General features: G+C 55.1%; 3 protein-coding genes across 3 annotated transcripts; 1 reads left to right on the forward strand and 2 right to left on the reverse strand.

Annotated features, from left to right (window-relative positions):
* Positions 1-988: 988 nt before the first annotated feature.
* On the reverse strand, positions 989-12,067 carry DEF6 (DEF6 guanine nucleotide exchange factor). Its single transcript, XM_005529376.3, has 11 exons — positions 11,523-12,067; positions 7,657-7,797; positions 6,049-6,234; positions 4,427-4,654; positions 4,203-4,349; positions 3,917-4,025; positions 3,547-3,845; positions 2,975-3,141; positions 2,578-2,776; positions 2,085-2,175; positions 989-1,852 (listed from the first exon to the last, which is right to left on the reverse strand). Exons 1-11 carry the CDS (start codon positions 11,742-11,744, stop codon positions 1,641-1,643), a joined length of 2,001 nt encoding a protein of 666 aa, XP_005529433.2. The 5' UTR covers positions 11,745-12,067; the 3' UTR covers positions 989-1,640.
* A 533-nt stretch (positions 12,068-12,600) lies between these two features.
* Positions 12,601-21,825, reverse strand: ZNF76 (zinc finger protein 76). Its single transcript, XM_088067086.1, is given in 17 exon segments — positions 12,601-13,213; positions 13,517-13,630; positions 13,720-13,788; positions 13,791-13,898; positions 14,608-14,729; positions 15,071-15,304; positions 15,515-15,694; positions 15,808-15,935; positions 16,264-16,337; positions 16,576-16,692; positions 17,065-17,176; positions 17,351-17,400; positions 17,723-17,925; positions 18,087-18,164; positions 19,310-19,390; positions 20,633-20,801; positions 21,723-21,825. Coding segments are annotated over 17 exon segments (2,025 nt in total). The 5' UTR covers positions 21,795-21,825; the 3' UTR covers positions 12,601-13,099.
* A 495-nt stretch (positions 21,826-22,320) lies between these two features.
* On the forward strand, positions 22,321-25,545 carry RPL10A (ribosomal protein L10a). Its single transcript, XM_005529374.3, has 6 exons — positions 22,321-22,382; positions 22,580-22,654; positions 22,752-22,832; positions 23,147-23,295; positions 24,122-24,294; positions 25,337-25,545. The coding sequence occupies exons 1-6, from the start codon at positions 22,378-22,380 to the stop codon at positions 25,505-25,507; spliced, it is 654 nt and encodes a 217-aa protein (XP_005529431.1). The 5' UTR covers positions 22,321-22,377; the 3' UTR covers positions 25,508-25,545.
* Positions 25,546-26,925: the final 1,380 nt, after the last annotated feature.

A 26,925-nucleotide genomic window follows, 5' to 3' on the forward strand; every position in this document is an offset into this window, starting at 1 on the left:
ACCGCGCACGCCCTGGCGCCACCCCACCCCACGCGCGCGCGCGGCCAATCACCGCCTCCGCCGGGGGGGGCCTCGCGCCCGCGTCACCACGACAATGGCCCCGCCCCTCCACGCCGTACCGCCCCCTGCCGGGAGCCGCCCGCACTGCACCCCGCTCCGGGAGCGGGGCCTCAGGGGAAGTGTAGGCGCTGCCTGCGCTGTACTCTGGGGGCGGAGTGTTCCTGGGCGGGGCCCCATTAGGGGCGGGGCGTCCTGCGGGCGGTGCAATACGGCGGCGGCGTCGGGCCAGCGCAGTTGCTTCCGCGCCGGAGGAGCCCGAGCAGCGCCAGTGACCCCCTTCGCCCCCAACAGTTCGCACCGCGGCCCCCTCGCGCCTCGATAGAAAACAATTGGCCAGGCTCGGGGCAGAGCTGGGAAGGGCTCAGTCTGCCCAGAAAACCCGTTTAGTGTGGCGGGATGCTGTGTCTAAGTGGCCTGGTTGGCAGGGTGCGGAGCAGGCAGGGAGCCCACAGGGGACGGCTCAGGGCCACCCCGCTGCGTTCCAGCGCAGAGGGAAGTGGGAGAGGCGGTGCATTTGACCCGCGGCCCCTGCGCTGCCCGTGCCCCCGCTGTGCGTCAGCACGGCCGAGTGGGAGCGGGCCAGGACCGCCCCGCAGCCCGGGCACACCGAGCGCTTTGTACCGGGCCCTTCGGCCACGGTGGAAAAAAACGGAGGGGGAGAAACACTGTGAGACCGAGGGCAGCGCCGTCTCATAATCTCCCTAACGAACTCGGCTGACCTCTGAGCAACGGAGCAAAGAAGGAGTTGGTGCCAAGCTTGCTCCCAGGGCCTGTTCCGGAGGTGACCCTGGCTCTATGCTCCAGACTATGAACACCCAAAGGCACCATTGGGCCTTCTTTGTTTTGTTCTGTGCCTTTCCTGGACCTCCACACATCAACCCAGAATCTGCTGGTGGGGCCACTTTCCACATGTTGTGGCTGATTCCTTTCAGCGGGCGCTCATGCAGGGGGAATCCAAACCCTGCACTGCCAAGGAAAGAGGGCTGGTGCCTGCAGAGCCACTAGTGTGTGGGGCAGGAGGTCTGTGGCCAGTGGCTCCAAAAGCTTTATTGTTGTTAGTTCTGCTAACTAAGTGACTCCAGGACTAATGATCACTGCCAGGGAACACAGTGGTTAGGGACACCTGGCGTGGTGTGGGGGTGAGAAGAAGGCCCCGTCTGGTCAGTCCAGGTGTCTTTGGCTGGTGGCAAGCCCCCACACCCTGCAGCACAGTGAGTGATGCAGAAGGGCTGTTGTAGAAACCAAGAGGGAACTGCAGCCTTAGGCCACAGGGTCCTGACCCATCAGCAGCTCTTTTTTAGTACAGGATGTAAAACAGAGTACAAAGAATTGAGTCCAGCAGTCCAGAGGAGAAGGTCCCACTGCCCTCTCCCCAGCACTGGGCTGCCTGAGCCTCCTGGCACATGGTGGCTGTAGCCCTTTACTGATGGAAATGGGAGAACCTCTGCCTTATGCAGTCCCCTGTAGGCTCTGTGCTGGTCCCCACTTTAGTTCCATCCAGAGATCACCACACTGACCATCCACTTGGAGGGACAAGCTGAGCCCTGCCATTCCCAGCTGGGCTCTGCCATCCTGGTGGGCTAATTGGTGGGCTCTGTGGCCATGGTGTCTGCATCTGGAGATGGAAACATGCTGCTGTTCCCACTGTTGCTCACGTTTTCCTCGCTGTTTTCCCTCGTGGGGTCACTCCCTTTATCCTCCAGCCTCTGCTTGAGTTTGAGGGAAGAATCTCTCCGTGACAGAAGGGGCTGGTAGCCAGCAAAGACTCCTCCACTCACATTTGTTCGCTTGTCTGGGGGTGGACAGAAAAAGAGATTTGTTTACCTGGGGCCCAAACTGAGCGTTCGGCTCTGAAAAAAGTTTGTGGAGTCCCTCCTTGCAGGAGGCACTGTGGTATCTTCTCTGAGAGTCCTTCCAGCCACCAGATGCCCCCAGAACGGGGAAGATGGGTGGGGGTCTGGGCTCATGCCCCAGCATGGCTGTGCTCAGGAGGTCCAAGGAAGGGTGGTCAGCTGGTCTCCTACCTCCTGGCCCGATGGGGTGCATCAGTCGATTCATCTGGACATTCCAGTGCTTGACGTTGGTGCTGGCCTGTCGCAGCTTCCGCTGGGCCACCTGGCAGGGGATGGAGGAAAGGGGTGAGCTGCTGCCCCACTGCCCCTGATCCTGGACCGTGGGCACAGATTTCCCCTCCCTGAGTAAGCCTGGATTGGAGGTTCCCTCTGGGCTGGAGACCCAGTTCACCCTCCTCTAGACCTTTTGCTCCCCCTCCAACCCTCCCCCCTCACACACTTGAACTGTCAGCATCACTTTGGACACCAGAGCTTTGTCCTCAGGGTAGGACTTGCTTGTCCTGTCTCAGCCACTGCATCACACCGTGCCTGCACATGGCACAGCTCAGAAATTGCCCCATGGCAATTCCAGCTTGGTCTTCTCCAGAATGGAGGTGACTCTGGGAGGGTGGAAAGTCCCCTAGGTTCACCGTGTGAAGAGATGTGGCACAGACGTTATGCTCACCATGACATCTTGGTCCACCCGCTGCCTGTTCACTCTCACTTCTTCCAGCTGCTTCTGCGCCTCTTCCAGGCACTTGTTCTTGTTCTCCATTTCCTGCTTGAGCACTTGCTTCTCCCTCTGAGTTTTGATGATATATTCTTCTTGCTCCTCCTTCAGCTTCATCAGCTGTTTCAGCTTTTCCTCTTCTTCAGCCAGTAGCCTGACAATGAAGAGCAAGAGGTGAGGATGTCCCCCTGCCACTTCTTCCACCAGCTTTCCCTGTCCCAGCCTGCATACTGGGACCAGCACATCCCAGTACCCGGGAGCACTGAGTTTCCCTGAGGAACACATCCCCATGCCCAGCTGCTGCCCTGAGAGGAGGGTTGCACAAGGAGGGGGAGGGATGCCCTAGTCCTACCTGGCCTGCGCATATCTCACAGCCTCCTCATCCTGCCGTGCTTTCACCTCCTGCTGCAGGGCTTCCTGGAGCCTCTCCTGCATGTCCTCCAGCTCCAGGATGCGCTTGCGCTGCCGCTCTGCCTCTGCCTCCTTCAGGACCATCTCTGCCTGCATGGAGGCACGAGCCTGTGGCAGGGACAGGAGCCATCAGTTGGCCAGGCCACCATCAGTGTTCCCAGAACCCACTTAGGGTGGAGGGGGCCAGAGCAGGAGCAGCCCATGGTGACAGGTCCAAAGCAAAGCTGTTTCCCTGCTCAGGAGACAGACTGTGTCATTTGGAGCCAGTGCTGAGGTCAGAAATGGGCTCCCTGGCAGCCCAGCACCAGCACTCGCCTCTCACTGTCCCCAGCTAAAGCCCCTTGAGGCAGGTTGTCCTCATCTCCTGCTCAAAGGGATCTCAGGCACAAAAGAGCCCACAGGTGATGGGTGGCAGCAGCACTGTACATCCAAACCCCTGGACTGCCCCAGGCAAGGGAAGGAGAAGGAAGCACGCACCCCGTGAGCACCACAGCTCATGTGGGATGTACCCACCTGCTCAGCCTCCTGCAGCTGGATCTCCAGGGTTCTCTGCATCTCCTCGTGCTGCTTCCTCCGCCGCTTCTCCTCCTCCTGCAGCAGGATCTCTGCTTGCCTCTGGGCCTCCTTGAGCAGCTCCAGCTCCTGCAGCTTCCTCTCCTTTTCCTCCTGCAGCTGCTTGAGCCGTTGCGTCTCCTCCTCCTTGGCTGCCTTGCGCTGCTCCCGCTGCTCCCGCTGCTCCCGTCGCTTCTGCTTCAGATCCTTGTGCAGGGACTTCTTTCCCTCCGCCTGCAGCCGGATGGCAGTCTGGATGGCTGGAGAGGGACAGCATGGTCAGTGGGGACATGCAGGGGGCATGGGGAAGGGGTGTGGGGTGGGCACGGACCGAGTGTCCACTCCTGGCGCTGCCGGGTGTCTGAGGCGCTCATCTCGTAGGTGCGGGACAAGGTCTTCACACAGAACATACACCTCTTCCCATCCCTGTCTGGCAACACCTGCAGGGAGAAGACCCAGCACAGCGTTACCCACTGTATCCCACCTTATTCCCCCATCTTCAGCCACAGGACTGGCTCTCCCATGCTCATGGATGTGAAATTGCGTGTTCTTGGGTCTTCCCTTCCAGGGATCTGAAGGGTCTGCTATTCCCAAGCTGAGTGTGGTCCGGGATGTACCTCCACGCAGCAGTGCTTGTCCAATGCGATGCTCCCCTTCTTCTCCTTCCGTTCCTCACTCATGTAGTAGGACAGGACACTGGGCTTAAGCATGAACCACCGCTCTGACCAGTTCCTCCTCAGCTGGCCCTTTTTCCAGAGGTAGCCCTGTGCCCGAGAGACAGAGATCAGAACAGGTTGAGAGCAGGATGAAGCTTGAGCCACAGAACATGTGGGGTCCTTGCCTGTTTGAGCACATTCTCGATGACCTCCTGGTACACCTCCTCCACAGCCATGCTGATGGCCTCCTGCTCGATGCCTCTCAGGAACCGGCCCGAGTTCACCATGTCGAGGAACTGCCAGACCGTGAGGCCACCCTGGCCCTGTGGCTCCTGGGACAGGTAATCATCCAGCTCGCAGGAGTTCAGCTCCACGTTCATGGCTGTGCAGATCTTCTTCAACAGGTACTCCACCTGTGGGGAGGGAGACAGTGACAGGAAGAAGCCAGAGCTGTCACCCCATCAACTCATTTTGGAGAGCCCAAGGCTGCATCTCTCTCCAGCCTGGAGATGCAGGACCTTGATCCCAGAGGGATCACCCTTTGTGATGGTTGAGGCATTCCAGGCAGCAGGCTGGCTCAGGAGACTGGAACTGGGTTAGTGTTTGACCTCCAGTGGGAGGTTTTCCCTTTTAACCCCAAGGCTGGGATATTTTGGCTGGTTTGTCTGCAGAGTAAGAAAACTCTGTAGCAGTCAAGAGCCTGAGGGAGTACAGGCTGAGCCCTAGTACACTGCTGAACCCCATTCAGGACTGATGTCTCAAAGCCACAGGGAGCTCAGCACCACTGCTTTCCAAAACTCACTAGGGAGGAGCAGGGGCACAGGTCCCTATGGAGATGAGCATAATTTTAAAACTGCAAATAAAAAGAGTCAAGGTGGTTGACATGATGTAGGGAAGACTTACTCCATCTCAAGTTTTGCTGCCAGCTTTCCTCTGCCCACAGTCTGGGGACTGAGACCAGTGAGTGACTGCATGGAGCCATGTAGGAAGGTGACACACAGCAGGGTCCCCGCATCCAGCTGGTTTTTTTATGTCATTTAATTGTGAGAAGGGCAAGAATTGAATGCAGTTGCTCAGGATGAATCAGTTTTTCATGGTCTGGGGAACAGGAAACACCTCTCCCAGGGCACAGGAAGTGCGGTTGCCCTCCTACGTCTGTGCAGCATGGTGCTTCTTGCCTTTTTTCTCCTTTTTTTTTTTTTTTTTTACTTTTCTGCTGATCTCAGGAGGCAGATGAGGTACAAGGCAACAGCAGCCATTTGCCCAGCCAAGTTCCTTCTGCTGAGGCCACTCTTGGCTTCTGCACTTGTGCATTCTCCCCAGATCTGCCCCCCTTCTCACGGGGGTTTAATCTGACCCCAGAGAAAGGGAGAACCTTACCCCATAAATGCTGTGGAATTTGGAGATTACTACCAGAGGCTTTTCTTTGGCTGGCACCTCACCCTTAACACTCTTCATGCTGGGCAGGGGCTGAGCACTGGGTGGCAGTGGCCACAGAGAGGGACAGCCAGGTCTGTTCTGCCACTGCCCTCTAGGCAGGAGAAGCAGCAACACTTTGAAGGAGTCTCCCCTCTAAAGTCCCCCTCTTGGGGTGGGGGTGGCTGTGGGTACAGTAGGGATGTCCAGGGCAAACAGCCCCCTTGTCCCACCCCCAGCCTCCTCTCTCTTATCCCCTGGAACACCACATCTTGCAGGATGCAGTGGGACATGCCAGGAAGTGATAATGGGATGTGTCACCCACAAATGGGGCTTTTCCAGCACATGGAGCCCTGGGAGGACAGAGATGGGGGGGAGAGCCAGGTCCTACCTCATCTGGCACCATGACAAGGGGGTATTTGTCTTCAGACAGAAAGTTGAAGAGACACCAGAGCTTGAAAGCATCCTGGTGGGATACAACGCTATTCCCATTCCGGTCAGGTTTGTAGTTCTTCTTCGCTGTCAGGGTCCAGCAGAGCTCATCAAAGTTTTCTTTGACAAAAGCACCTTCCTCCACCTGCAGGCAGGAGTCAGGGGGTGAGTGGGGAGCTGAAGAGCTATGGAGGGGAGTTCTGGGGGATAAAGTGCTGGAGAGAAGAAATCCTCACTCATAGAATCTGTCGAGTGAGAAGCATGGGGTGATTGGCAGCACCAGCAGGAACCCTGGGGTGCAGCACAGGCAGGATGAAGTGGAATTCTCCAAGCTCACCTCCCCAGTGCCTCCGTGGTTTGGAGTTTCTTGTTATCCCATTCAAGCACAAAGAGGGACTGAGGAGTGAAGTGCTGGCATGAGGGCAGCCAGAAGGAATGGTGCCTCCACCAGCCTCATCCCTGCTGCTGTTCTTTAATTGTGTCTGGGCACTGTGAGCTGCCCCAGGCAGCACATTTGGTGCAGATGGATGAACTGGGATGGGGATCAGAGGAGCTCTGGCTGTCCCTGGGTGCCCTATCCCAGCTGTGTGAGCCATGCATCGCCAGCACAGGAGCAAACTTTGGCCTGTAGCAGCAAAGTTGGAGGAAAACCTTCAGGTGGCAAAAGCCAAAAGCTTCTCTTACTAGGAAAACCAACTTCCCCTTTTCAGGCTGCCTCTGGGATTCTATTAGCCATGGTGAAATCAGAAGAGGTGGGTTTAAAGATCATCTCCCAGAGAAACACGTGGGCAACTGGAAGGATTTTGGCCACTCTGTGATAGGGAGATGGGGCTGGACAGACTTTGGGCAGCTCCTGCTCTGGGCTGAGGGAGCTGGGGAAGGCTTTGCCCTTGCTTGCCCTGCAGCCAAGATCAGCATTGCTGGCCCAGGCTGGGCAGCTGCTACCCAGCTCTAGGCAAGGCAAAGATGGGCACAAGGATGGGGACTGGCACATGGACAAGAATGCTGGGGAGCAAAGGGTTACTGCACCCAGTTCTGGCCTCTTTCTGTGAGCACACAGTGGAAGAAAGCTGTCAGTCATTGTTCCTCTCCTCACATGTGTGGAGGAAACAGCACCCACAGACCAACCTCTGGTCGTCCCAGACAAAGGTGTCTTTGAACTGCAGAAGAAAGGGAGAAAGCCCCTACCCACCCCAACTCTGCTCCTGCTTGCACCTCATCCTTCTCCCTCTCCTCATTTCCAAATGAGGTTACACCTCAAATTTGAGCATGGCTGGAGAGGGTAAAAGGGGCTGATTCCTCTCTCTGAGCCTTTCAGGAAATGTGGGCAGAGATGCTGCTCCATCCAGAGCCGTGATGTAAAGATATGACTTCATCCTTGCCAGGGAGATGCTGACTATTAAACATTTCTCACTCATTTTGGCATTCACCTGAGCAGTCCCCATGTCTCTGCACCCTCTTTCCACCCACCAAGGCATGTGATTTCCAAGGGCTAAGGGGAGCTCCCAGGAACCTCATTGTCCTCACATGAGGAATAACAGGTCTGTGGGATGACCAAGGAACTCACCTTGTCCAGGATGTACTTGTTGAGGTAGGGCATGTAGCCCTGGCTGGACACTGGCCCATCATCGTCATCGCGGAAATGCTCTTCCAGTGCCACAGGGTCGTGGGGGATGCACAGCACTGTGTACAGGTTGTGAGACAGCACCTGGCCAAAGACAAGGGGTGCTGAGAAGGTGAACAACCTCCAGCCCTGCCCCAGCACATCCCCGAGGTGTCACCCCCTCACTTATCCCCCTGGGGACTGTGCCCTGCATGGCATCACCTCCCAGCAGTCACAGCATTGATTCAAGGTTTGGGTTTGGCATAATTTCCAAATGTAAACCTCAGAGAATCATTTAGAAACAGGCAAAAATTGAGGATTTTTCCACATTAGTTTCTTTTCGTGGCACATGAGGAACTTAATTCTTGAAATAAGTTTCAAACCTCTCAGAGAAAACAGGACTCGCTCTAAGAAAAGCTAATAAGCCACCCCAAGCTATGCAGTTGGCACAACCAGCAGCTACTGCTGGGGGCACAGAAAGATGGAAACATGAAAATAGGAAAAACTGGTGAGAAACTAAGCAAAGGTTTTGTCTGGAATAGAAGCAGACAATGGAGATCTGGAGATGCACCTTCCCCAGAAATACTCAGCAAGACTCACCAACAGCCCGTTTTGTTCAAATCCCCCCAAATAAAGCATGTTCACAAGCTCATGTATTTCCCATGTGCTGGAAAGCCTAGAGCAAGACTGTCCATGAGCACCACCAGCATCTCTAGCTTGTGATGCTGGGCAGGTGGTGCTCTCTTTGCCTTTACATCCCTGAAGCAGGAGATGGTTAAATGAGTGTCCCAGACTGACACCTCCCCACTCCATGGATCTGCCAATGCAGCTTGCCAAGGGTTCAAGAGAGGGGCTGGAGGTGATGGAGCAGCATCCTTACTCTGTGCAGGGCTGGAAATTTTCTCCCAGCAGAAGAAGAGATGCCTGAGGCCATGATAGCTGCTGCAGCTGGAGACAGTTCTTGTTCAACCAGATTTTCGTTCTCTTTTCCACCCTCTGGACCAATGGGATCAGCAGGACTCCACCCTGTGCTCACACAACAGGGCTGTAGCCTGGAGCACTGCTGCTATGGCTGTGCCTTTTGGGGCGCAGTGCAGCCCCAGGGTCCACACAGTGGTGGAAAGGCCTGGGAATCTCATGGACATCCTCCAGGATTGCTACCTCCAGGTAACAAATCCATCAGGATGAATTCAAAGTTTGGGGAGCATTCTGTGTTTCTGATGTGGGCCCTCATCTCCATCCTTTGCCCCTCCTCCCAGAGCACCCCTAAAAAGCCCAGTGACACCCTGAGCTCCTCCATCCATCCTGACATCCTGTGACCCAAAGCCCCTCCTCTCGCAGGGCTGTCACTGACAAACGGGGAGGAAAGCCCTGGCCTGGTCAACGGTGGCATGACTGGAGATAAGAGAGGTGAGAAACCCTTGCAGGCTCTGAAACAGTGACAGGAGAAGAATATCAGCAGGGGAAAGGGATGCTACAAAAGCAGTTTCCTGGTACAACCTTTACCCTGTGTAATGCAGGGGATGGCCAGGGGGTCAGGGGTCTGCCTGACTCCTCCTAGTACCCTTCATTCCTCTGAGCACCAGCCTTGTTTCTGTTCTCCACCCTCTCCCACCGCTGTCACACCCATCACCCAGGAGTGGCCCCAAAAGCACCAGGGCAGTTCTTGGTATTTCCAGCCAGGCATGGCCACAGTGAGGGACCACACCCCATCCCGTATCCACAGCCCTTCCAGCCCTGCCGGGGAGGGGGATGCAATGGCACTGAGAGCACAAACGCTTCCCAAGAACAGGGCTGCTGGTGTGCCTGTGCTGGGAGCAAAACTACCCGGCCTCGCTGGGCATGCAGCACCCGACCGCAAGCTGTCCTTCCTTCCTGTGCACACACACGCACCTACACTCACAGCAGCATCTGCACATGCCTGCCTGTGCAGAAGTGGCTGCAAGGAGCCCAACGGCTTCCCACAGCTGCACCTTTCACGCTGGAAACCCTGACATGTTCACAGCAACTGCCTGGAGTGTGGCTGGAGCTCAGCCGCCGGCTCCTGCTCTGCCAGGATGCTCCCACCCAGCTCTGAGGCTGGTTCTGTCCTGTAGGTGCAAACCTGGTGTCTCTCCCACCTCTGTTCAAGACCCTTCATGCAGCAACACGCCCGGGTGAGGAAGCAGAGCACAGCCTGGCTCAGGGCTCAGCAACCCTGGAGGAGTTTGGAGAGGGCTCAGTGCCTTTAACACTTTATTGCTCAGAGCTGCAGGACCCTGGATTCCTTCCTCACTGAACCGCGTCTGGCCTGTGTAGGCTGGGAAAAACTCGAGTGTTTTTGGGGGTGGAAACAAGCTCTCCCTGGCCTTGAGACAGTGGGAAAGTCATCCAGAGCTGAGCTTTGCTGTTCAATGACCTGCCGCCCACCCATCCTGTCACTGAAGGTGCATGGGAGAAAATCCTTTCCGCTCTGGAGTGTCCCCCTGGACGAAGTCACATCCCCAGTATCACCACAGCCCCTACACCACAGTTTGCAGACTCTACACGAACTGTCCATGAAACTGCCATTAAAATCAGAGTCTCTGTGTCTTCAGCATCGTCACCGGTGATAAAGATCTCACAGGACAAGCACTGCTGGTGCTTTTGGGTCCATCCCACGCCTGGGCCAGGCTCTGGACCCAGAACAGTGGTGCAGGGGATGCTGTGAAGGGAGCACAGCAAGCCCCTCTTAAGGATTAGCAAACCTCTGGCCTACTTTAGGATTTTCACTTAATTCCTTCAGCTATTTCTACAGTTTTAGCAGGTGAGTGTGGCTCGCAGGGTACATGCCACGAGTTTGGGGGGCAGCTGAAGGCTCACAGCTGCAAAGGCTGAGCAGGAAGGATCTGCCTCCTGCTGCTACTCCTCCAGATCCCCTCAAATAAAACTCTTAATTCTGGGGCAAAACATGCCCCTCCCAAAGTCCAGCACCTTCCCTGCAGTGTGTCTTAGGGAAGCCCTATAAAATAGAGGGAATAGAGGAAAAGTGGGTCTTTTTGCAGTGGTTCAAAGCTGGTTTTGCAGACCGGCAGCAGCTTCCAAGTCCTGACGCAATACCTCCCTGTGCTCAGCATGTCCCTGCTCAGGTCTCTTCTCTCATCTCAGACCCTGGTACCAACCAGCATTTCCAACCCCAGTGCCAGCCTAAGAACCAAAACAGACCAAAAAACCACATTCCCACCGTGTGCAAAGTTTAAAAAATCAATTATTCTCAGAGCCAAGGGGTTCCCTGGTGAGTTTCAGCAATCCTGGACCGGGGGCAGACAAAAAGGTTTTTAAAGCTATGATGGGTTTGATGAAGGGCTGAGGGCATGAGCCCTCTGAAAGCTGCTAAGGCTAGGGAGAGGGGAAAGTGGAGAGTTCTTTAAAGTGCTGTGCTATTTCTGGCCACACCACTGAGGAGTTTTTGTTTAAAAACAACCTGTCCCTACCTCCCAACCTACTGGCTCAGTAAGGAGAAACACAGATGCTCAGGCAAGCAAGAAAATGTAAACAGAGTTTGGGCTCTTTGCCATAAAAGCACAAGAAACCGATAACTAAATTTAGATTTCTTATCATTTTCACCTAGAAAACACATTTCAGCATGAATTCCCTCCCACCCCTTTTTTTAAAGGAAGATGCCACCGAGCCTAAGAACTTCACCAGAACTAACGTGGAGGCAACAACAAGATCTTATTGATCTTAATATTTAACAGTTTCTCCGTGGGGATGTAAATACAATTTCATCCGGCGGGGATGTAAAGCAGCCCCGGACTCGCTCCGCTGCCCGCTGCCCACCCTCCATCCGTGCGAGCTCCCCGGGGACTCACTTTGAGCTGGGATTTGGAGACCTTGCCGCTCTTCTCCACGTCCAGGGCGGTGAAGGCGTACCAGATGGACTTGAGCAGCTCGGCTCGCAGGTCCATGGCTGGCGGCGGCGGCGGCGGCTCTGCCGAGCCCGCGGATCCGGTTCCTGGAGCCGCCCGGACGGGCGGGACGCGGGGCGGGAGCGCCGCCTGCTCGGGGCGCCCCGGGAACCCCTCGGGCTCCATCGCCGCTCCCCGCACGGCCGGGGCTCATCGAGCCTCTGCTGACCTCGGCACAGAGATCAAAACGTCCGTTGTAATTTGCGTTTTGGAGAGAGAAATCCCCGCCGTGTCTCAAGCAGCAGCTTCCCCTCGCAGCGGGAGCGCTGCCTTTGGAAGGGATCGTACTAGGCGAGCGGAGACTCAGCCTGTGGCATCGTCTCGGGCTGTGCCCGTTCCGTGCCCGCGGAAATATCTTTCTCTACAAACTCCTCTAGGATGTCCAAACAACGACCCACGCGACTGCCGTGAGCCTGTGCCAGGCTCAGGTTCACAGCTGGACTCGAGGATCTAGAAGGTCTTCCCCAGCTCTGTCCACCCAGCACCCGTGGCAGGGGAGGGGCTGAAGGCACCTGTGGGAGCAGGACACCAGCCCAGGTCTCTCTCCCAGCTCAGGGGAGGATGTAGGATGTGTTCACAGACACAGTTCCCTAAATCTAGTCTTGCTGGTGGCCCTGGAAGAGCCAAGGCCTGAAGAGAGATTTCAAGGACATGTCTTAGCCACTCCTAGCCCCATGCTAAGGGCTCAGAGGGTACAGCTCACCCTGCTCCCAGCCCTCCCCTGGGACAGCTGCTGCTTTGGCAGGACATGTTTGGTCAGTTCCACAAATCTCAAATCTCCTCAATGTCCTTAATTCTTACAGCTGCTAAACACCAACATTCATCCCACCCCCTCCCAGCTTCCACCAAAGAGAAAGGGGGTCCTTTTAAAAACAAAATTTTAATTTTTTTATTTCAACTCAGCATTTACATCCAGGTCTAGCTCAGCTCCTGGTAAGTGCTGGCAGCTCTGGTCCACAGCCAAGGAGTCTGCCATGGAAGCCTTGCTTGAGAAAGGAGCATGACAAAGAGATGGGAGAACTGCTGGTGGAGTCATCCCAGTGCTGGCTCCAGTGACAGGAGCTGGCCACCCTCCATACCGAGGAGCTCAGGACAGCCTGGGCTTGCTCTGATGGGTCTTTATTGCTTCTGTGCATGTGCTGCCCACTTGCCCCTGAGCTGGAGGGGTGGGCAAGAAAGGGGAGCTGTCAGACCATTCCTAGAGGGAGAGGGCAGGAAGTGCCCCTCAAAAGAGGGCTGCTGCTCAGAGCCCAGGAACAGGCAGCAGCCCAGTGTATTTGCCCTCCCTCCCTGGAGGGAAGAGCCCTTCAGACAGGGTCACCCCAGCTGTGCTGCCCTGTCAGTGTCCTGGCTGGAACAGGGCACATGCTGGCACTGGCTCAGACACCGTCCCTGCCCCATGTCCTGCCTGCAGCATCCGCCTCCCCTGCACACGGCAGCCTGGGGCTGCCACTCCCCCTGCCCCGACTTCTCTGCTGGCCTCAGCTGCCCTTCTCAGGCAGGGCTGTGTCAGCTGCCACTGGCTTGTAGTGGATGACTGCTGTGGCCATGCTCAGGGCTTCCTCCAGCTGGGGGAGGCTCTGCTGCTCTTCCAGCTGGGGGAGGGAAGGGGGAGAGAGAGAGTGAGTGCTGAACCCCCAAAAGGCAGCTCAGGGTGGCTCCCAGCAGGACAGAGGGGTGACACAGGTGGATGACACAGATGGGAAGCAGAGGCTGTTTACAAAGGGGCATTCTGTAATCCCAGCAGGATGTCCCTGCTGTCCTCTGCACACAGGACATCTGTGAATGAATGAGCAAGCCCCCTGGGCAAGCAGTGATGCAGCAGGGCCAGAGGGCAAGTGCTGCAGGCATCAGGTGGCCAGGGAGTGAAGGGGATGGTGGCAAGAGCCATGTGGTACCTGAACAGCAATGTGGGTGCCATGGGAGGTGGCCAGCAATGCCACCTGCTGATGACAGAGCAGGGCCATGTCTGATTCCTCTGACACCACTGCCCCAGAGGCAACTATGGTCACCTGGGAAAAGTTCAGATGATCATGTTTTAAAAGAAAATGCAGTTCTTATCTAGCAGAGGAATCAGGGACAGTCCCAGTTTTGTCTGTACCTCCTGTGCCTCAGTGCCACTGGTGTTGGCCACAGTCATGGTCCCAGTGTCACCACCGGCCAGCTCTCCCCAGTGTCACCACCGGCCAGCTCTCCCTCAGGCACAGCGAGGGCCTTGCTCTGCATCACCATGCTGATGGCACTGCCCAGGGCCTGCAGCTCTTCCTGAGACAGACTGACCTGGGGATGACAGCAGATGCTCAGGGAGTCTTAGGCAACTCCTGAGTTCAGCAATGTCTGGGCAAGGAGGAAACAGTCTCTACAAGACTCAAGGCACAGGGAACTCCAAGAACTTTGCCCAGGACCACGGATAAAACTGATGACAGAGAACTCAGAGCTTGGGTCTTCAGCCCTCCTCCTTCTATCATATCTCCCCTTCCCATTCAGCCTTTTGTCTCAAGCCTGGACAGAGACAACTTTGTGCATTGCAGCATCAGGAGCATCTCAGGCTAAGAGGAAACAGGTCACTGGTGGCAGCTGTTTCCTTTGCCTTGTGCCACAGAAGGAAGTTTTTTTCCAGTCAGCACAGGGGCAGCTGGTGGAGGGAAGTACAAGAAAAGCACTGCTGTGATGACAAAACATCTCCAGATCCAGCCTGGGTCAGCAGAGCTGGGGAGCTGCAGGGAGCCAAGGGCTGCCAGTCACAAACACCCAGAGACCACATCAGTAAGGGGGGCATCAGGGCCAGAGAACCCTGAAATCAACACTGCGGCAGTGGGTGAGGCTGTAGGAGGGAGGCCTCAGGGCAGAAAGAGCCCAGGAAGCTCCAAGGTCTGAAAAAATGCTGGAAAAAGGGTCTGCAAAGAACACCATGGCTGAGTAGAGACAGAATCTCACTTCAGATAATAACTGCTGTCCCTGACATGCTGGAGGCTGTCCATGTCCATACCTGCTCTGTCCCATCCTGAGAGATAAGCGAGACTCGTGTAGGAACAGCATCTTCCTCCCTCTCTGACAGGAAAGCAATATGCTGACTCTTCAGTGGAGAGCCTCTGTAAACAGCCGCAGCAGCTGGATCAAAGGGGAAGAGCAGCATTATCCGAGTGTGAAAGCACATGCTTAGACTCTGGACCTACCTGTGGCCTCAAGGGCCAGCACAAAAGAGCACAAGACCATGATGACACCAGCACAGCGATGGCCTGGCAGGAAGGGCCTTTACCTCTCCCTGTACCACAGAATGGGCAGGGGCCTGTTCCCAACCTGTACCTTACAGCAAGGACCTTCCAATAGATCTGGATTTGATGGGGAGGCAGGAGAACACGGCACACACTTGGGTCTGAGAGGGGCGTGCCTGCTCTTGCTGACACCTCCCTCCTCTTTGCCACACCTTGATGGGGGGAGTGGCTGCTCACCCTCCAGCTGCTGCTGCACGTAGAGGGCCTGCTCGCTCTCCCCGGTGGCCTCCAGCTCGCCGTGGCTGCTGCGCTTATGCAGGGCCAGTGTGGAGGTCTGGCGGTAGGTCTTGCCACAGCTGCTGCATGTGTAGGGCTTGCAGTGTGTGTGCACCACGTGGTGCTTGTACAGGCTGGAGTACTCTGTGAAGCGCTTCCCACAGCCTGGCACGGTGCACAGGTACGGCTTCTCTCCTAGGGCAGAGGCCACAGAGCTGAGCTTCACTCTCCCCATGCTCTGGGGAGGGATTCCTCACCAGAACAAATAGCTGGAGACATACTGCTGGAACAATAATCAATCCAATAAAGCAATTCCCACTATTTCCTCCAGCTCCCTCAGATCCACTCTTGTGATGGAATGCCCATTCCAGCCCCACCAATCTCCCTGCTGCTGCTCCCTCCTACCTGTGTGGATTCTCATGTGGTTCTTGTAGTTGGTGGCACTGGTGAAGCCCCTGCCACAGCCAGGCTCTGCACACACGTAGGGCCGCTCACCCGTGTGCGTCTGGATGTGAACCTTGCGGATGTTTGACGTGGTAAAGGAGCGGCCACAGCCCACGAAGGGGCACTTGAAGGGATGCTCACCTGCACAGACAGAGTGATGTGGGTGAGACCTGCCACCACCCAGCCACCTGGAGTGCCCTGGACACCCTTTCACTGGGCTGCCCGCTGTGCAGTTCCTCCCCCGTGCTGCTCACCTGTGTGCGTGCGGAAGTGTTTCTGCAGATCCCCGGAGGTTTTGAAGGCTTTGCTACACATGTCTTCTGGACACTTGTAGGGTTTCTCACCTTTGTGTGTTCTCACATGGCTCTTCAGCCCATACCCCATCCAGGACAGAGACCACAACTAATTTTCTAATGAGAGGGAAACACAATTACAAGCTGAGAACCACCCCTCAGTCCATGCACTTGAGTGTCTGTTGTGTCTGCAAAGCTTGAAAGGGAAGAAATAACCAACATTAACACCACTCCCCACCTTGCTTCCACCATTATCTGCCCACAATCAATGAAGTCCTGTGCTGTGATTCCCTGTGATTCCTAGAGCTTTAGATGCTCTAGATTATTGTGCTCTACTGCACCAGAGCTAGGACTGAAGCTCAGCAGGGATTGGGTTGGACAGAAAACAAAATCTGCTCTAAACAGAAACTCTTACCTGTAGCAAATGCTTTCCCACAACTTGGAAAGTCACATGTGTATGGCCTGTCACCTGTGTGAGCACGTTCATGTACCTTGGAAAGAAAGAACAGGTCCCTAGAATGAGGTCCAAGGCAAGGAAGAAGGAAAACTGGAAAAATGCTGGTGGAGAGAATTTGAAATTCCCTGTTGGATTTCACCTTGGCCAATTGACACATCTGGGTCTCTTGGGGAGCTCAGCATGTCACTCAGCTGCACACAATGGAGCATTCTGCTCTGGCAGTGTAACCTGGGACTGGCCTGGCCTGCACACTGCCATGCCACCTGCTTTACCTTGAGGTGGTGGGCAGTGGTGTAGAGGCGGCCACAACCTTTGTACCCACAGCGGAAAGCTCTGCTGCCAACCTGCTGCCCCTTCCTGTTGTTTTGCACCTCCTCCTCCTGCAAATCCTGCTGAGACAAGTAGTGGAATCAATCCAGCAAGCCACCACAGCTTCACCAAGCCCACACAAATATTTCCCTCCTTGACATATATATGCACTCCTGCATGTTCCTAAAAACAAATCCTATCCTCCAAAAACATGTTCCTACAAAACAGCTTGTACCCACATGGTGAAGCCCAGGTTACAGGGCTCTAGGAACCTGCATTTTCCCCTCCTACTTCCCAGCTCACTGGGGGTTGTTAGACACGAAACTCCCTTTCTCAGCTCATTTGAAATATGTGCAGTTAGTGTTTGCTAACTCGGCAGAGAAGCCACAATGCTTTTATAATTAGTGGCAAAGAGGAGTTCAGCCTAGTTCCAGTCACTGAAAAATTCAGACCTGGGAAGGGATGTTGCTGGAGTCCTTACTCTTCATATGGCAGGTGTCTGTCACTCCCTCTTCTTCCTCATCAGACCCCTGTGTGTGAAGCACAAGCACTGCTTGTGCCTCCCTGTAGAGTGTGGAGTAGGAAGGCAGTGACAGCCACAGTGCCACCCCACCCTTCCCCAGAGAGTAGGGGCTGGGCCTGCCACGGCAGGAAGGTCTGTGCCCAGCTCACCCTGCCAGCACCCTCCTGGCAGCCCCTGCTCCACAGCACTATGGAGATGGGAGAAAAAGGCAGTACCTGGGATATTGAGGTGGGACACTGGAGTGACTGCACATCAGGATGTGAAGCTGTTTTGGTTTTGAGGCCTTCGTCACCATGGGGACAGTGGCCATGGCTTAGCCACTGCTGACACACCAAAGGCTGTATCACAGCAGCTCTCCTCCCTTCCTAGACCTGAGCCTGCAGCAGGTTAAGGGTGGCAGGCCCAGCACTCCATGGGACCAAACAGCCCTGGCTCTGTGTCCCCCGCTGCCAGGCACCCCTCAGCAGTGGCACTCACACTGGAGCCCTTCCAGTTGCTTCTCTCAAAGCTGCTGCTGCCAGACAGATGCACACAAGCACTGCTGAAGGGAGGGCACAAACTCAGGCCAAGAGATGCTGTGCCCTCACCTTCCTGCCATACTGCTGCAATGCATTAATGGTGTCCACATCAAAGCCATCATCTTCCTCATCCCCAGCCAACTCTCTGAGCCCAGTTTCTGTCTGCACTTCCAGGATGGTGCTGCCAGGTGCCACGATGACAGGATGGTGGATGTAGGCAGTGGAACCATCCTCTAGCTGGACAGCCTGGAATGTGCCAGGCTCATAACTCTCTGCAGGAGGAAACTTTCAGATAAAGAGCTGAAAAAAATTCAGCTGAAAAAAGGCTCAGTGTGAGGCAGAAAAAAAGTGCTTCAGCTCCCCAGCCATGGAAACCTGAGACATTTCAGCAGCTTCTCTCCAGCTGCCAGGGAAAGATCAGGGAGTGATTTACCTTTAGCTGTGCTGTGTATGAAGGCTGTGCTGCCATCCTCCAGTACCACTGGCTGCCCATCTTCAAAAGCCACAGCCTCTAAAAGAAAAGAAATACATCTACACACCCTCCTGGAGGAGTCAGGATGGGGAATACTGTGGCAGTTCAGACAGGAGAGGACACCGGGCTGCCTGCTTGCCCTGAAAGGCAACCACAGCTGTAGGTTTTAAGGCACCATTTGAGCCCTTCTGATGTGAATGATGAGGTTTTCAAGGCTTCATGCACAATTTGCCTCTTCCTTTGCTCAAAGGAGTAATGCAGTGCCTCAATGCAGACATTCTGAAGTATATGACATATGAATTATATGAATTATTAGACATACATCCCAGACAAGAAGAATGGCTCTGGCACGGCGTGTGTGAAGGAGAACACAAACATCCTATGGCAGGGGAAGAAGGGGTGAGAAGGAGAACCCCTCTCACTGTGTATGTGAAGGCAGGGAAGTGGATGAAGAGTTGAAAGGGGCACAGCCAGCTACAAAACATCAATTTCAAGCAGCCTTTAGAGAACAGAAGAGGGAGGTGGCATACAAGGAACTTGGGAGCATCAAGGAAGGACTGCCCAAAGTAACAGAGCTCTTTCCACCTGCCCTTTTGCATCTTAGCATGGCCAAGGATGATTCCTCTGTGCCACTTTGGTGCCTGCCACCATGAACTAGATTCCCAACACCTCTCAGACTAACGTTACCTGATTTCAGAGATGACATTGGCTGATGGGTCAAGGACCAAGGTGGCATTGTTCCAAACAATCCCCACATGACCCCCCAACCAACACCTATCTCAGAAGTAATATATTATCCCACACTTCAGAGGAAATTCCTGTCCAACTGCTCCCACATGAAACAAGCTCTGCGTGTACTAAGTGGCTGGCACCAACACAGGACACAGAGCACTGGACTTGTGGTATTACAATAGGGAGAGCCCACAGGTGAAATGACACTTAAACATTTGTCTCCACCTCCACCAAATTCACCTTCTCATCAGATTGCTAAAAGCTTTGCAGGCAATGTCCTTGTTTATTCAGCTTCAAAACCACAAGAAAGAAAACCCCAACGAAAGCCCTACACTCACATGGACTTTTGAAAACTGGAACTGACAGAGGAGCCCAAATGCTGGAGCACTGGGAGCTGCAGCCGCATCTACAGTGTCCTTCCAAACAGAAAGAGGGGAATGTGTGTTCCTCACCTTTCTGAACTGTCACCTGATGGATATAAGCTGTGGTCCCATCTTCAAGTTCAATGACTTGCCCTTCAATCAGCTTTTCACCTGGAACAGCTAAAACATGCCATCCATCAGCTGCTGAGCCCAGTCCTCCTGTCCCACTTACTTCCCACACTCCCCCAAAAGGGAGGAATTGTCACTTCTGGGCTGATATGGATCAGTTTTCCGCCACAGAGGGGCTCCACTTCCCAAAAATGCCGGCATAGCACTTTTCTAGACAGGACACAGGACAAAGACCTTCAGGCATTCCTTGTTGAGGAGCTGCCCCTCACAGGTCCTCATGCCAAGGAGAAGAAGGACAGAGCATACAGAGAAAGCAATTACACTTGTGTTGGAAGAAAAAAAATCAACTGAGTGCGCTAAGTAGCATCAGGAAGTGCCTGGAGAGTTATCTACTACTTTGGCAGAGGCTCAACTGTTAGGAAACAATTACAGCACCTTAAGGGGCCTAAAGTGCTGCCAGTGTTGTAGAGACTGTTCAGGCTGTAGAGACTGAACTCTGCCAAAGCCTGACTCTGTGCAAACCCTAATAATGACTTAGTTACCAAATGATTTGATGCAGAGAGGACTTTGCTCCATCTCACTGAACATGGAGAATCCAGGTTGGTTTCACCTGGAGTATAAGGTTGGGGGGGTGGGGGTGTCACACAACCTGATGGTTCCAAGACAGCCCAGTTCCACATGTGTAATAAACTTGCAGTGAGTTTGCACAGAAAATAAAGCAGGAGAGCAACCCCAGGGAGCTGCACAACTCCTCCATCCTGTTCTGCAGGCTGGGAAACAGCGTACTCCTCTGCCTGGGAGCAGTGGGTGCTGGAAAGGGGCACCTCACAAACACCAGAGTAAGGGCAGATGTGGAATTTGGCACCTCTTTGAGTGAAAAAAGCACTGCTGTGAACCAAACTCTGTGCACACCAGTGATGTAAAACCACCTGCTCAGTCCAAGGGAAGTTTTGGTGGAGCAGAGCACTGCAGGTCACAGCATCAGCTCCCTGTCCACAGCAACCCTGGAAAGAATGGGGCTCTTCTAGTCTGAATAGCACCTTTATTTTCTACAGCAACAGCTCTCCCATCTCCACAGCTTCATTTCCAAACCAGAGACATGTTTGATTTGTATTTTGTTTTACATCAGACTTCAGTGCAAATCCAACAGTCACCAGCTGCCCGTGTGAAGTGGCCATGCATGTGTGGCAGCTCCCATGCCGTAAGGGGTGCTTTTGGTGAGTCTGACTTTAATTTCAGAGCCAGGAAGAGACTCTGAGCCCTGGCAGTCCAAGGCTGTGTTACCTCTGCCAGCCTGCTGCAGGTAGGCCGTGGTGCCATCCCCAAGGGTCACTGCTGGCAGCCCCAGGCTCTCCATCCTGCCCCAACTCCCCACACATGGATCCTGCCTGGGAGCACTGGGGCCCAGAGCCAGGGGCCTGTGGAACACGGGGTTGTCGTCTTTGCTGGAAGCCTTAAGTAAAAACAACAATTCCATTTCAATTTCTCCCCTTAGTTTTTCCTTCTCCTTTAGTTTCTCCACTTTTGCACACTAGGAAAGGCTTGAATGGCCTCAAAAGACTTTTAAGGCTAAAAAGGATTAAGCTGGACAATGCTGCATTCTTCACACACTAAAGGCAGGCAGAGATAACAATCTATTCCACAGCCAAATATGAAATAAAGCTCATCATGCCAGTGAACTGACAGACTCTTCTTAGAGACAGGACAAATGTTACACACATTCAAGCCCTTTCTGTCCTCCAAATGATCTGCAGGGTTTCTAAGTACTTTAAAATCCTGAACCTACAGGCTGAGCATGTCCTGTGCAGCAGGGGTAGGGTGATGAGTTTTATCCCTGGAAGCATCGTCCTTCTCTCCTCCCTTTCCTGACTAATTCCTAGCCTTCTGAGGGACAGAGTTTCAAGGCTCTAAGCAAACAATGCTAAAGCCTCCACACCCCCACAAGAACATTTTGCTAAAGAGGCTCTCTGCTGATAGGTTATCTTTCAAAGGAGCTACAGCGCGTTTTTCATGAGCGACCTCTGAGATAACCAAATATTTGATCGTTTGATTTCCAGGAACGAGGCAAACCGCCCCGTCCGTCCCCGCCGCCACTCGGGGCGCAGCCCGGCTCGGTGCCCGCTCGGTGCCGACTCGCCCCGCGCTCCCCACACCCGGCTGCGGCTCCTGTGCGCTACCCCGTGGCCGCTGCGGCAGCCTCGCACCGCTGTCCCCTCAAGAGACCGGGGAAACCGTGGCACGGGCTGCGGGGGCAGCGGGGAGGGCAGGGCCCGGGGGTGGCGGGGACACGGGGAGCTCCCCCCGCGCGGTACCCGGGAGCTGAGGTGGCCCCCGGGCCCGGCCGCCACCGCCGCCCCCCAACCCCCACACCGACCTGAGCTACCCGCCGGGCCCGGGTCCGCCGCCGGCCCGACGTGCACCGACCCCGCCGCCCCGCCCCCCGCATAGCGGCGCAGGCCCCAGCCGCGCGCAGCGGGCCGCGCCCGCCATACAGGTGCCGGGCCGGGCCGGGCCGGGCAGCGCGCGCCGCCGGGCGGCCAATCCGCGGGGGCGCAGCCAGCGGCGCATGCTCGTTGTCAACACTGAAGCCACAAGGCCCCGCTGCCCTAGCCTGCCGGCGCTACCAGCGGTACCTGCCCTGTGCCAGGGATGGCGGCGCTGCCGCCCGCGCCCGGCCTGCCCCGGCAGCTCCTCACGCGCTCCTTCTCCTTCCCGGCGCTGGCTAAGGCCAGCCCAGGGCTCCTGAGATACTCTGTGAAGCGATGCAGGAACTCCTGCCTGGTAGTCTGAGACAGGAGGCAAAGAGATCCCGGTTATTTATTTAACAAGGAAGGAGATGCGGCCGAACCGCCCGCCGGGGGAGGCTCCCCATGCCTCTCCCCGCCGCTCCCAGCGTGGCGGCTCCGGGGTGCCGCTCCCGGCCGTTCCCAATATGGCGCCACATCGCGCGCTCACTTCTCGCGAGATCTCGACAGTATTTATATCGCGCCGGCGGCTCTTCTGCCCTTCCGGTCCGAGCAGCGGCAGCCATGAGGTGGGTTTGGCGTCTATCCGCCGCCATCCGCCCTGTCAGCCGTCATCCGCACCCGGTGGGGTCCCGGGGCCGTCCGGGCCGCCGGCGGGGCCCGGTCAACGGGGTCAATCGCGGGGGGAACGCGCGGGGACCGGCTTGGGCTCGGGGCCGCGTCCCGGGCGGAGCCGGCCTTGAGCCCGCGTTGTTACCCCCCGCAGCAGCAAAGTGTCCCGGGACACCCTGTACGAGGCGGTGAAGGAGGTGCTGCACGGCAGCCGTGCCAAGAAGCGCAAGTAAGAGCCACGGACACGGCGGGAGCGGACGTGTCACCCCCAGCCTCGGCCTTCCCCCCTCCGTGCCCGGCCAGGCCTCACCCGGTGCCTCCCGCAGGTTCGTGGAGACGGTGGAGCTGCAGATCAGCCTCAAGAACTATGACCCGCAGAAGGACAAGCGGTTCTCCGGTACCGTCAGGTTCGCCATCCTCTCGCTCCTACCCAGCCTTCGGCCCTGCCCGGCCCTGCTCGGGGCCGCCGCAGCTCCGAACCGCTTGGGGAGTCCAGCGCGCCTCGGCCCAGTGGGAGCGGCTGGACGGACCCTCACCCTGGGTCTTAAAACATGAGGGGAGGTGCAGCAGCCCCAGGGCTGTCCCCACCGGCCTGCTGGGGACGGCAGGTGAGCGGCTGTGCAGGATGCCCCTTGCTGTGGTAAGGCGTTTCTGTGCTGGCTCCATGGACACGCGGGTGGTGCTGGCTGGTCACTGACTTGGACCTTCCTTGCTTCCGCAGGTTGAAGTCGACGCCACGGCCCAAATTCTCTGTCTGTCTGCTGGGGGACCAGCAGCACTGCGATGAGGCCAAAGCAGTTGACATCCCTCACATGGACATAGAAGCTCTAAAGAAGCTCAACAAAAATAAGAAGCTGGTGAAGAAGCTGGGTGAGTGTCAGTAAGGCTTTTCCCTATGCTCAGATTTCCATATCATGGTTAGTTGCAGAGCTGAAAAGCTGAGCAGACGAACTCCAGTACCAAAATCTGCCCAAAAACTATTCAGAAAAGCCACCAGGTTGTTTCCAGTGCAGGTTTCACAGGTCAGTACTGCAGAACTGGAGCTGATTGTCCAAGGAAGGGAGAGAGACTGAAAATGTCCCTGTTGACAGTTTCACCCTTCCTTGTGTCCCTCAATTTCCTGGTCAGGGAGCTGGAGTGCAACAAAAGCCAAGAAATGCTGGAAGCCAAGAGTGTGTTTTAGTCCTGCAGTTCTTACGTGAACAGAATGAAATGCATTCCTTTTTTCTTGCTCAGAGAGAAAAATCTTTCCCTGAGAATTCCAGAGTCCCTGAGATACATTCCTCAGGCAGACAGGAACTTTCCCCTCAATCCATAATGTGCCATAGAACTATGCTGTTCTATGAACTAACTGTGCTGTTAGGAAATGACTGTGATTGTTGGCTAAGCCTCTTCTAGATGGGTCCTCTATCGCATTCATCTTGGTGTCCACAGTCTGTAGCAGAGCTTGGAGTTAGTTCAGTGTCACCTGGGGCTTAGCAAAGAACAGTTTGTCAGGGAATAAGCTGTCATTTGGAGTCTCTGTTGAGTGAGGCTGCGGCCTGGTTGCTGTGGCAGTCATTCCTCAGAGGTTGTAGGCAAAACCAGCTCCAGTTAGGTGGGACCCAGGGAACTGAAATTGCAGCAGGGAGTCCCTCGCTGGGAGGTTGGTGTGGGAGCAGAGTCCATCCTTACCTCCCAGGTTGTCTCCTTGCAGCTAAGAAGTACGATGCCTTCCTGGCTTCTGAGTCCTTGATCAAGCAGATTCCTCGGATCCTGGGCCCAGGCCTGAACAAAGCTGGGAAATTCCCTTCTCTCCTCACCCACAATGAGAATCTGGTGGCTAAGGTGGATGAGGTCAAATCGACCATCAAGTTTCAGATGAAGAAGGTAAAGCATGGCTTTAGTTGTGTACCTGGGGGTTGTTCTGTGTCTCTGCCATGTCTGAGTTGGACTGTAGGTGTCCCTCGAGTGTTCCTCAAACTGTGGAAGTTTCCTCCAGCAAAGGGAAATGGTATCAGGAGTGTTCCATGGCCAGCCAGAAAGGAGGAATAATTTAGCTGTGGTTGACAGATCTTGGAACAAATGATGAGAAAATGATTAGATGTTTCAATGCTGAGTACAATGCAGTGAAATTAATGCTGCTCCCAGCATGTGGGTGCTGCTCAAGGAGGGGGACCTGGCCAGGCATGTCCCTGTGGGTGGCTGAGTGTGAGTAGGGCTTCTTTGGGAGTGAGTCTGGGACTTGAGTCTGTCTGAGGGAACTTGGGAGCAGCTCTGTGGGGATCTGCTCTTGCTGTTGAGGTGAACTGACTCCCTCAAACCAAAATAACCCTGTTCAGGCATCCTAACCCTGTGTCAGTGGGCCAAGTGTGGCTCCTGGGGGCACAGCTGGGAGAACACAGCAGATGTGAGGGTTTGCAGATGCTTGAGCATTTAAAATAGCTGAGCTAATGTGTCCTGACACTTGGCCTGTCGGCTCACTCCAGCCTGTGGGGAGCGTTGGCCTCCAGGCTGCTCAGGGAGGCCTGGCAGGAGGAGTGGCCCTCCTGGGCCTTTGTCACAGTGCAGAGAGAGAGAGGGCTGGGGGCTGGCCCCAGGGGCAGAAAGGGAAGCTGGTGTGGGCTTGGCAGCGCAGGGTAACACTGAGCTGTGCTCCTGTGCCAGTTCTTCACAGTGTGCCACAGGTCCTTCCTGTGGTCCCATGTGTGGGAGGCAGCCGTGCTCCCACCTCACCCAGTCACCTCTGCACGTGTTAGAGGTGGTGTCCAGGTGCTACAGGGAGCCATAGGCCAGGTGGAAAAGCCTGTGGGTGGGCTGGGGAAGCCATGTCCCGTGTCCAAACTATGGGACAGCAGAACACACTGATGAGTGGGTCAGCTCTTGTCACCTTTGCTTTGCCTGTGAAAGCTGTACCTGTGTCTGTCTCCAGGTGCTCTGTCTGGCTGTGGCTGTGGGTCACGTGAAGATGACAGAGGATGAGCTTGTCTACAACATTCACCTGGCCATCAACTTCCTGGTGTCGCTGCTGAAGAAGAACTGGCAGAACGTGCGAGCTCTGTACATTAAGAGCACCATGGGGAAACCCCAGCGCCTCTACTAAAGGGGGGGGGGCAGCAATAAATTCTGCAGACACCCACAGCTGTGTGTGGTTCTGTTCCTCCAGAGCTCCTTGGGGAGGGTTTGCCCAAGAACTGCTTGCTTCCTCCTGAGGAAGGCCTCAGATGTTGTGCTGAGTTGAGAGAGAGATGAATACCAAGTGGGATATTGGAGCTTTTGAGGGAAGGAGCCTCATACTCCCCTGCATTCAGAGAGGGAGGGGAAAGGACTCCACTCTCCCCAGAGCAGAGGTGTCCCAGCCAGGTGCAGGTTCAGCACCTGTAGCCCCCAGATCCCACAGAGAGGAGCCTTTCCTGAGCAGAGCTCAGCCCTGCTCTGGGAGGGCCAGCAGAAGCCTTTAAGGGCAAGTTCCCCTCACCAGCCCACACCTGCCTAGGGGGCAGCTCCTCAGGACTTGAGCATTGTTTAACTCCATGTTCTGGGCTAAAAATGAAATTTGTTGCATCTAAGTAATGTGTGTAAATAAATTGTGTAGGGACTGGAAAACTTAGGGAAGTGCAGCATTTAAACTTCTGGAGGGAGAAAAAAATACTTTGGGCCCTGGAAAAGCTTGTCAGGCTCTGAGGGAACAAAACAATGAAAATAGCTCTGGATCCTGCTGTTAGAAACCTTTAAAATAAGCATCAGAGCCAGTTTTTGAAAGATCAACACAACACCAAGAAATTCCATTTAATAATTAAAAAAAGACAATACAAAATGCAAACATTTATTTTTACAAAGTTCAAATAACAATTTTTTTTCTTTTAATCAAGTGCAAATAACTTCATGAACTACATCTTGCTCATCACTTTAATCGTTTCTGCTGGAGATGGCAAGTCCTGGCCCGCTGCAAAAGGCAGATATAAATACTCCAATGTGGAAAAAAACCCCAAAACCCCAACAACCCTCATTTCTCCTGACAGCTTCAAAACCTTGATCCCCGAGGTGGCTGATGTGGGTTTCAGCCTTTCAAACCCATGCTGAGGTGGGGGTGGGTGAGGAGTGGGGCTGGGCTGCTGTGGGGTGGGTGGCTCCAGGGGCCCTGTGGAATTTCTGTGGCATTTTTGAGCTATTTGGTGAAAGGAGAAGGGAGGAACACCCTTACCAGATGCTTTGGCCGTTCCAGGAAGGTGTGCTGCCTGCCTCATCCTTCCACAGCTGCTTCAGGAAGCAGAGGTGGCTGGTGCAGTGACAAGGGTGACAGCCAGGGCACACCAAGGGCCTGATGCCCTACAAAGGCAGTTGAGGCTGGGCAGTAACCTGACATTAGATCAGCCACAGTTAATCGAAGTTAATGAACTGGTGGACATCAGGGGCTATGGCCATCCAGGGCACCACAGCAGGGTTGGTCATTCCTGGGCTGATTTTATTTTTGCTGCTGGCTTTTTTTTTTCCTTCTAAATATGAAGGACCCTTTCAAAG

Source organism: Pseudopodoces humilis, chromosome 26 (genome assembly GCF_049639895.1).
Source record: "Pseudopodoces humilis isolate 2021_Gansu_Grassland_sample_001 chromosome 26, ASM4963989v1, whole genome shotgun sequence".
In the NCBI taxonomy this organism is placed as follows: domain Eukaryota; kingdom Metazoa; phylum Chordata; class Aves; order Passeriformes; family Paridae; genus Pseudopodoces; species Pseudopodoces humilis.

Excerpts from the sequence above, each read along its gene's own strand:
- DEF6 (XM_005529376.3), bottom strand. The coding sequence starts at position 11,744 with ATGGAGCCCGAGGGGTTCCCGGGGCGCCCCGAGCAGGCGGCGCTCCCG. Across the intron at positions 4,350-4,426 it reads TCGAGAATGTGCTCAAACAG|GGCTACCTCTGGAAAAAGGG; the intron begins GCAAGGACCCCA and ends TCTCGGGCACAG. Across the intron at positions 4,026-4,202 it reads ACAAGCACTGCTGCGTGGAG|GTGTTGCCAGACAGGGATGG; the intron begins GTACATCCCGGA and ends TTCTCCCTGCAG.
- RPL10A (XM_005529374.3), top strand. Across the intron at positions 23,296-24,121 it reads GAAGCTGGTGAAGAAGCTGG|CTAAGAAGTACGATGCCTTC; the intron begins GTGAGTGTCAGT and ends GTCTCCTTGCAG. Across the intron at positions 24,295-25,336 it reads TCAAGTTTCAGATGAAGAAG|GTGCTCTGTCTGGCTGTGGC; the intron begins GTAAAGCATGGC and ends GTCTGTCTCCAG.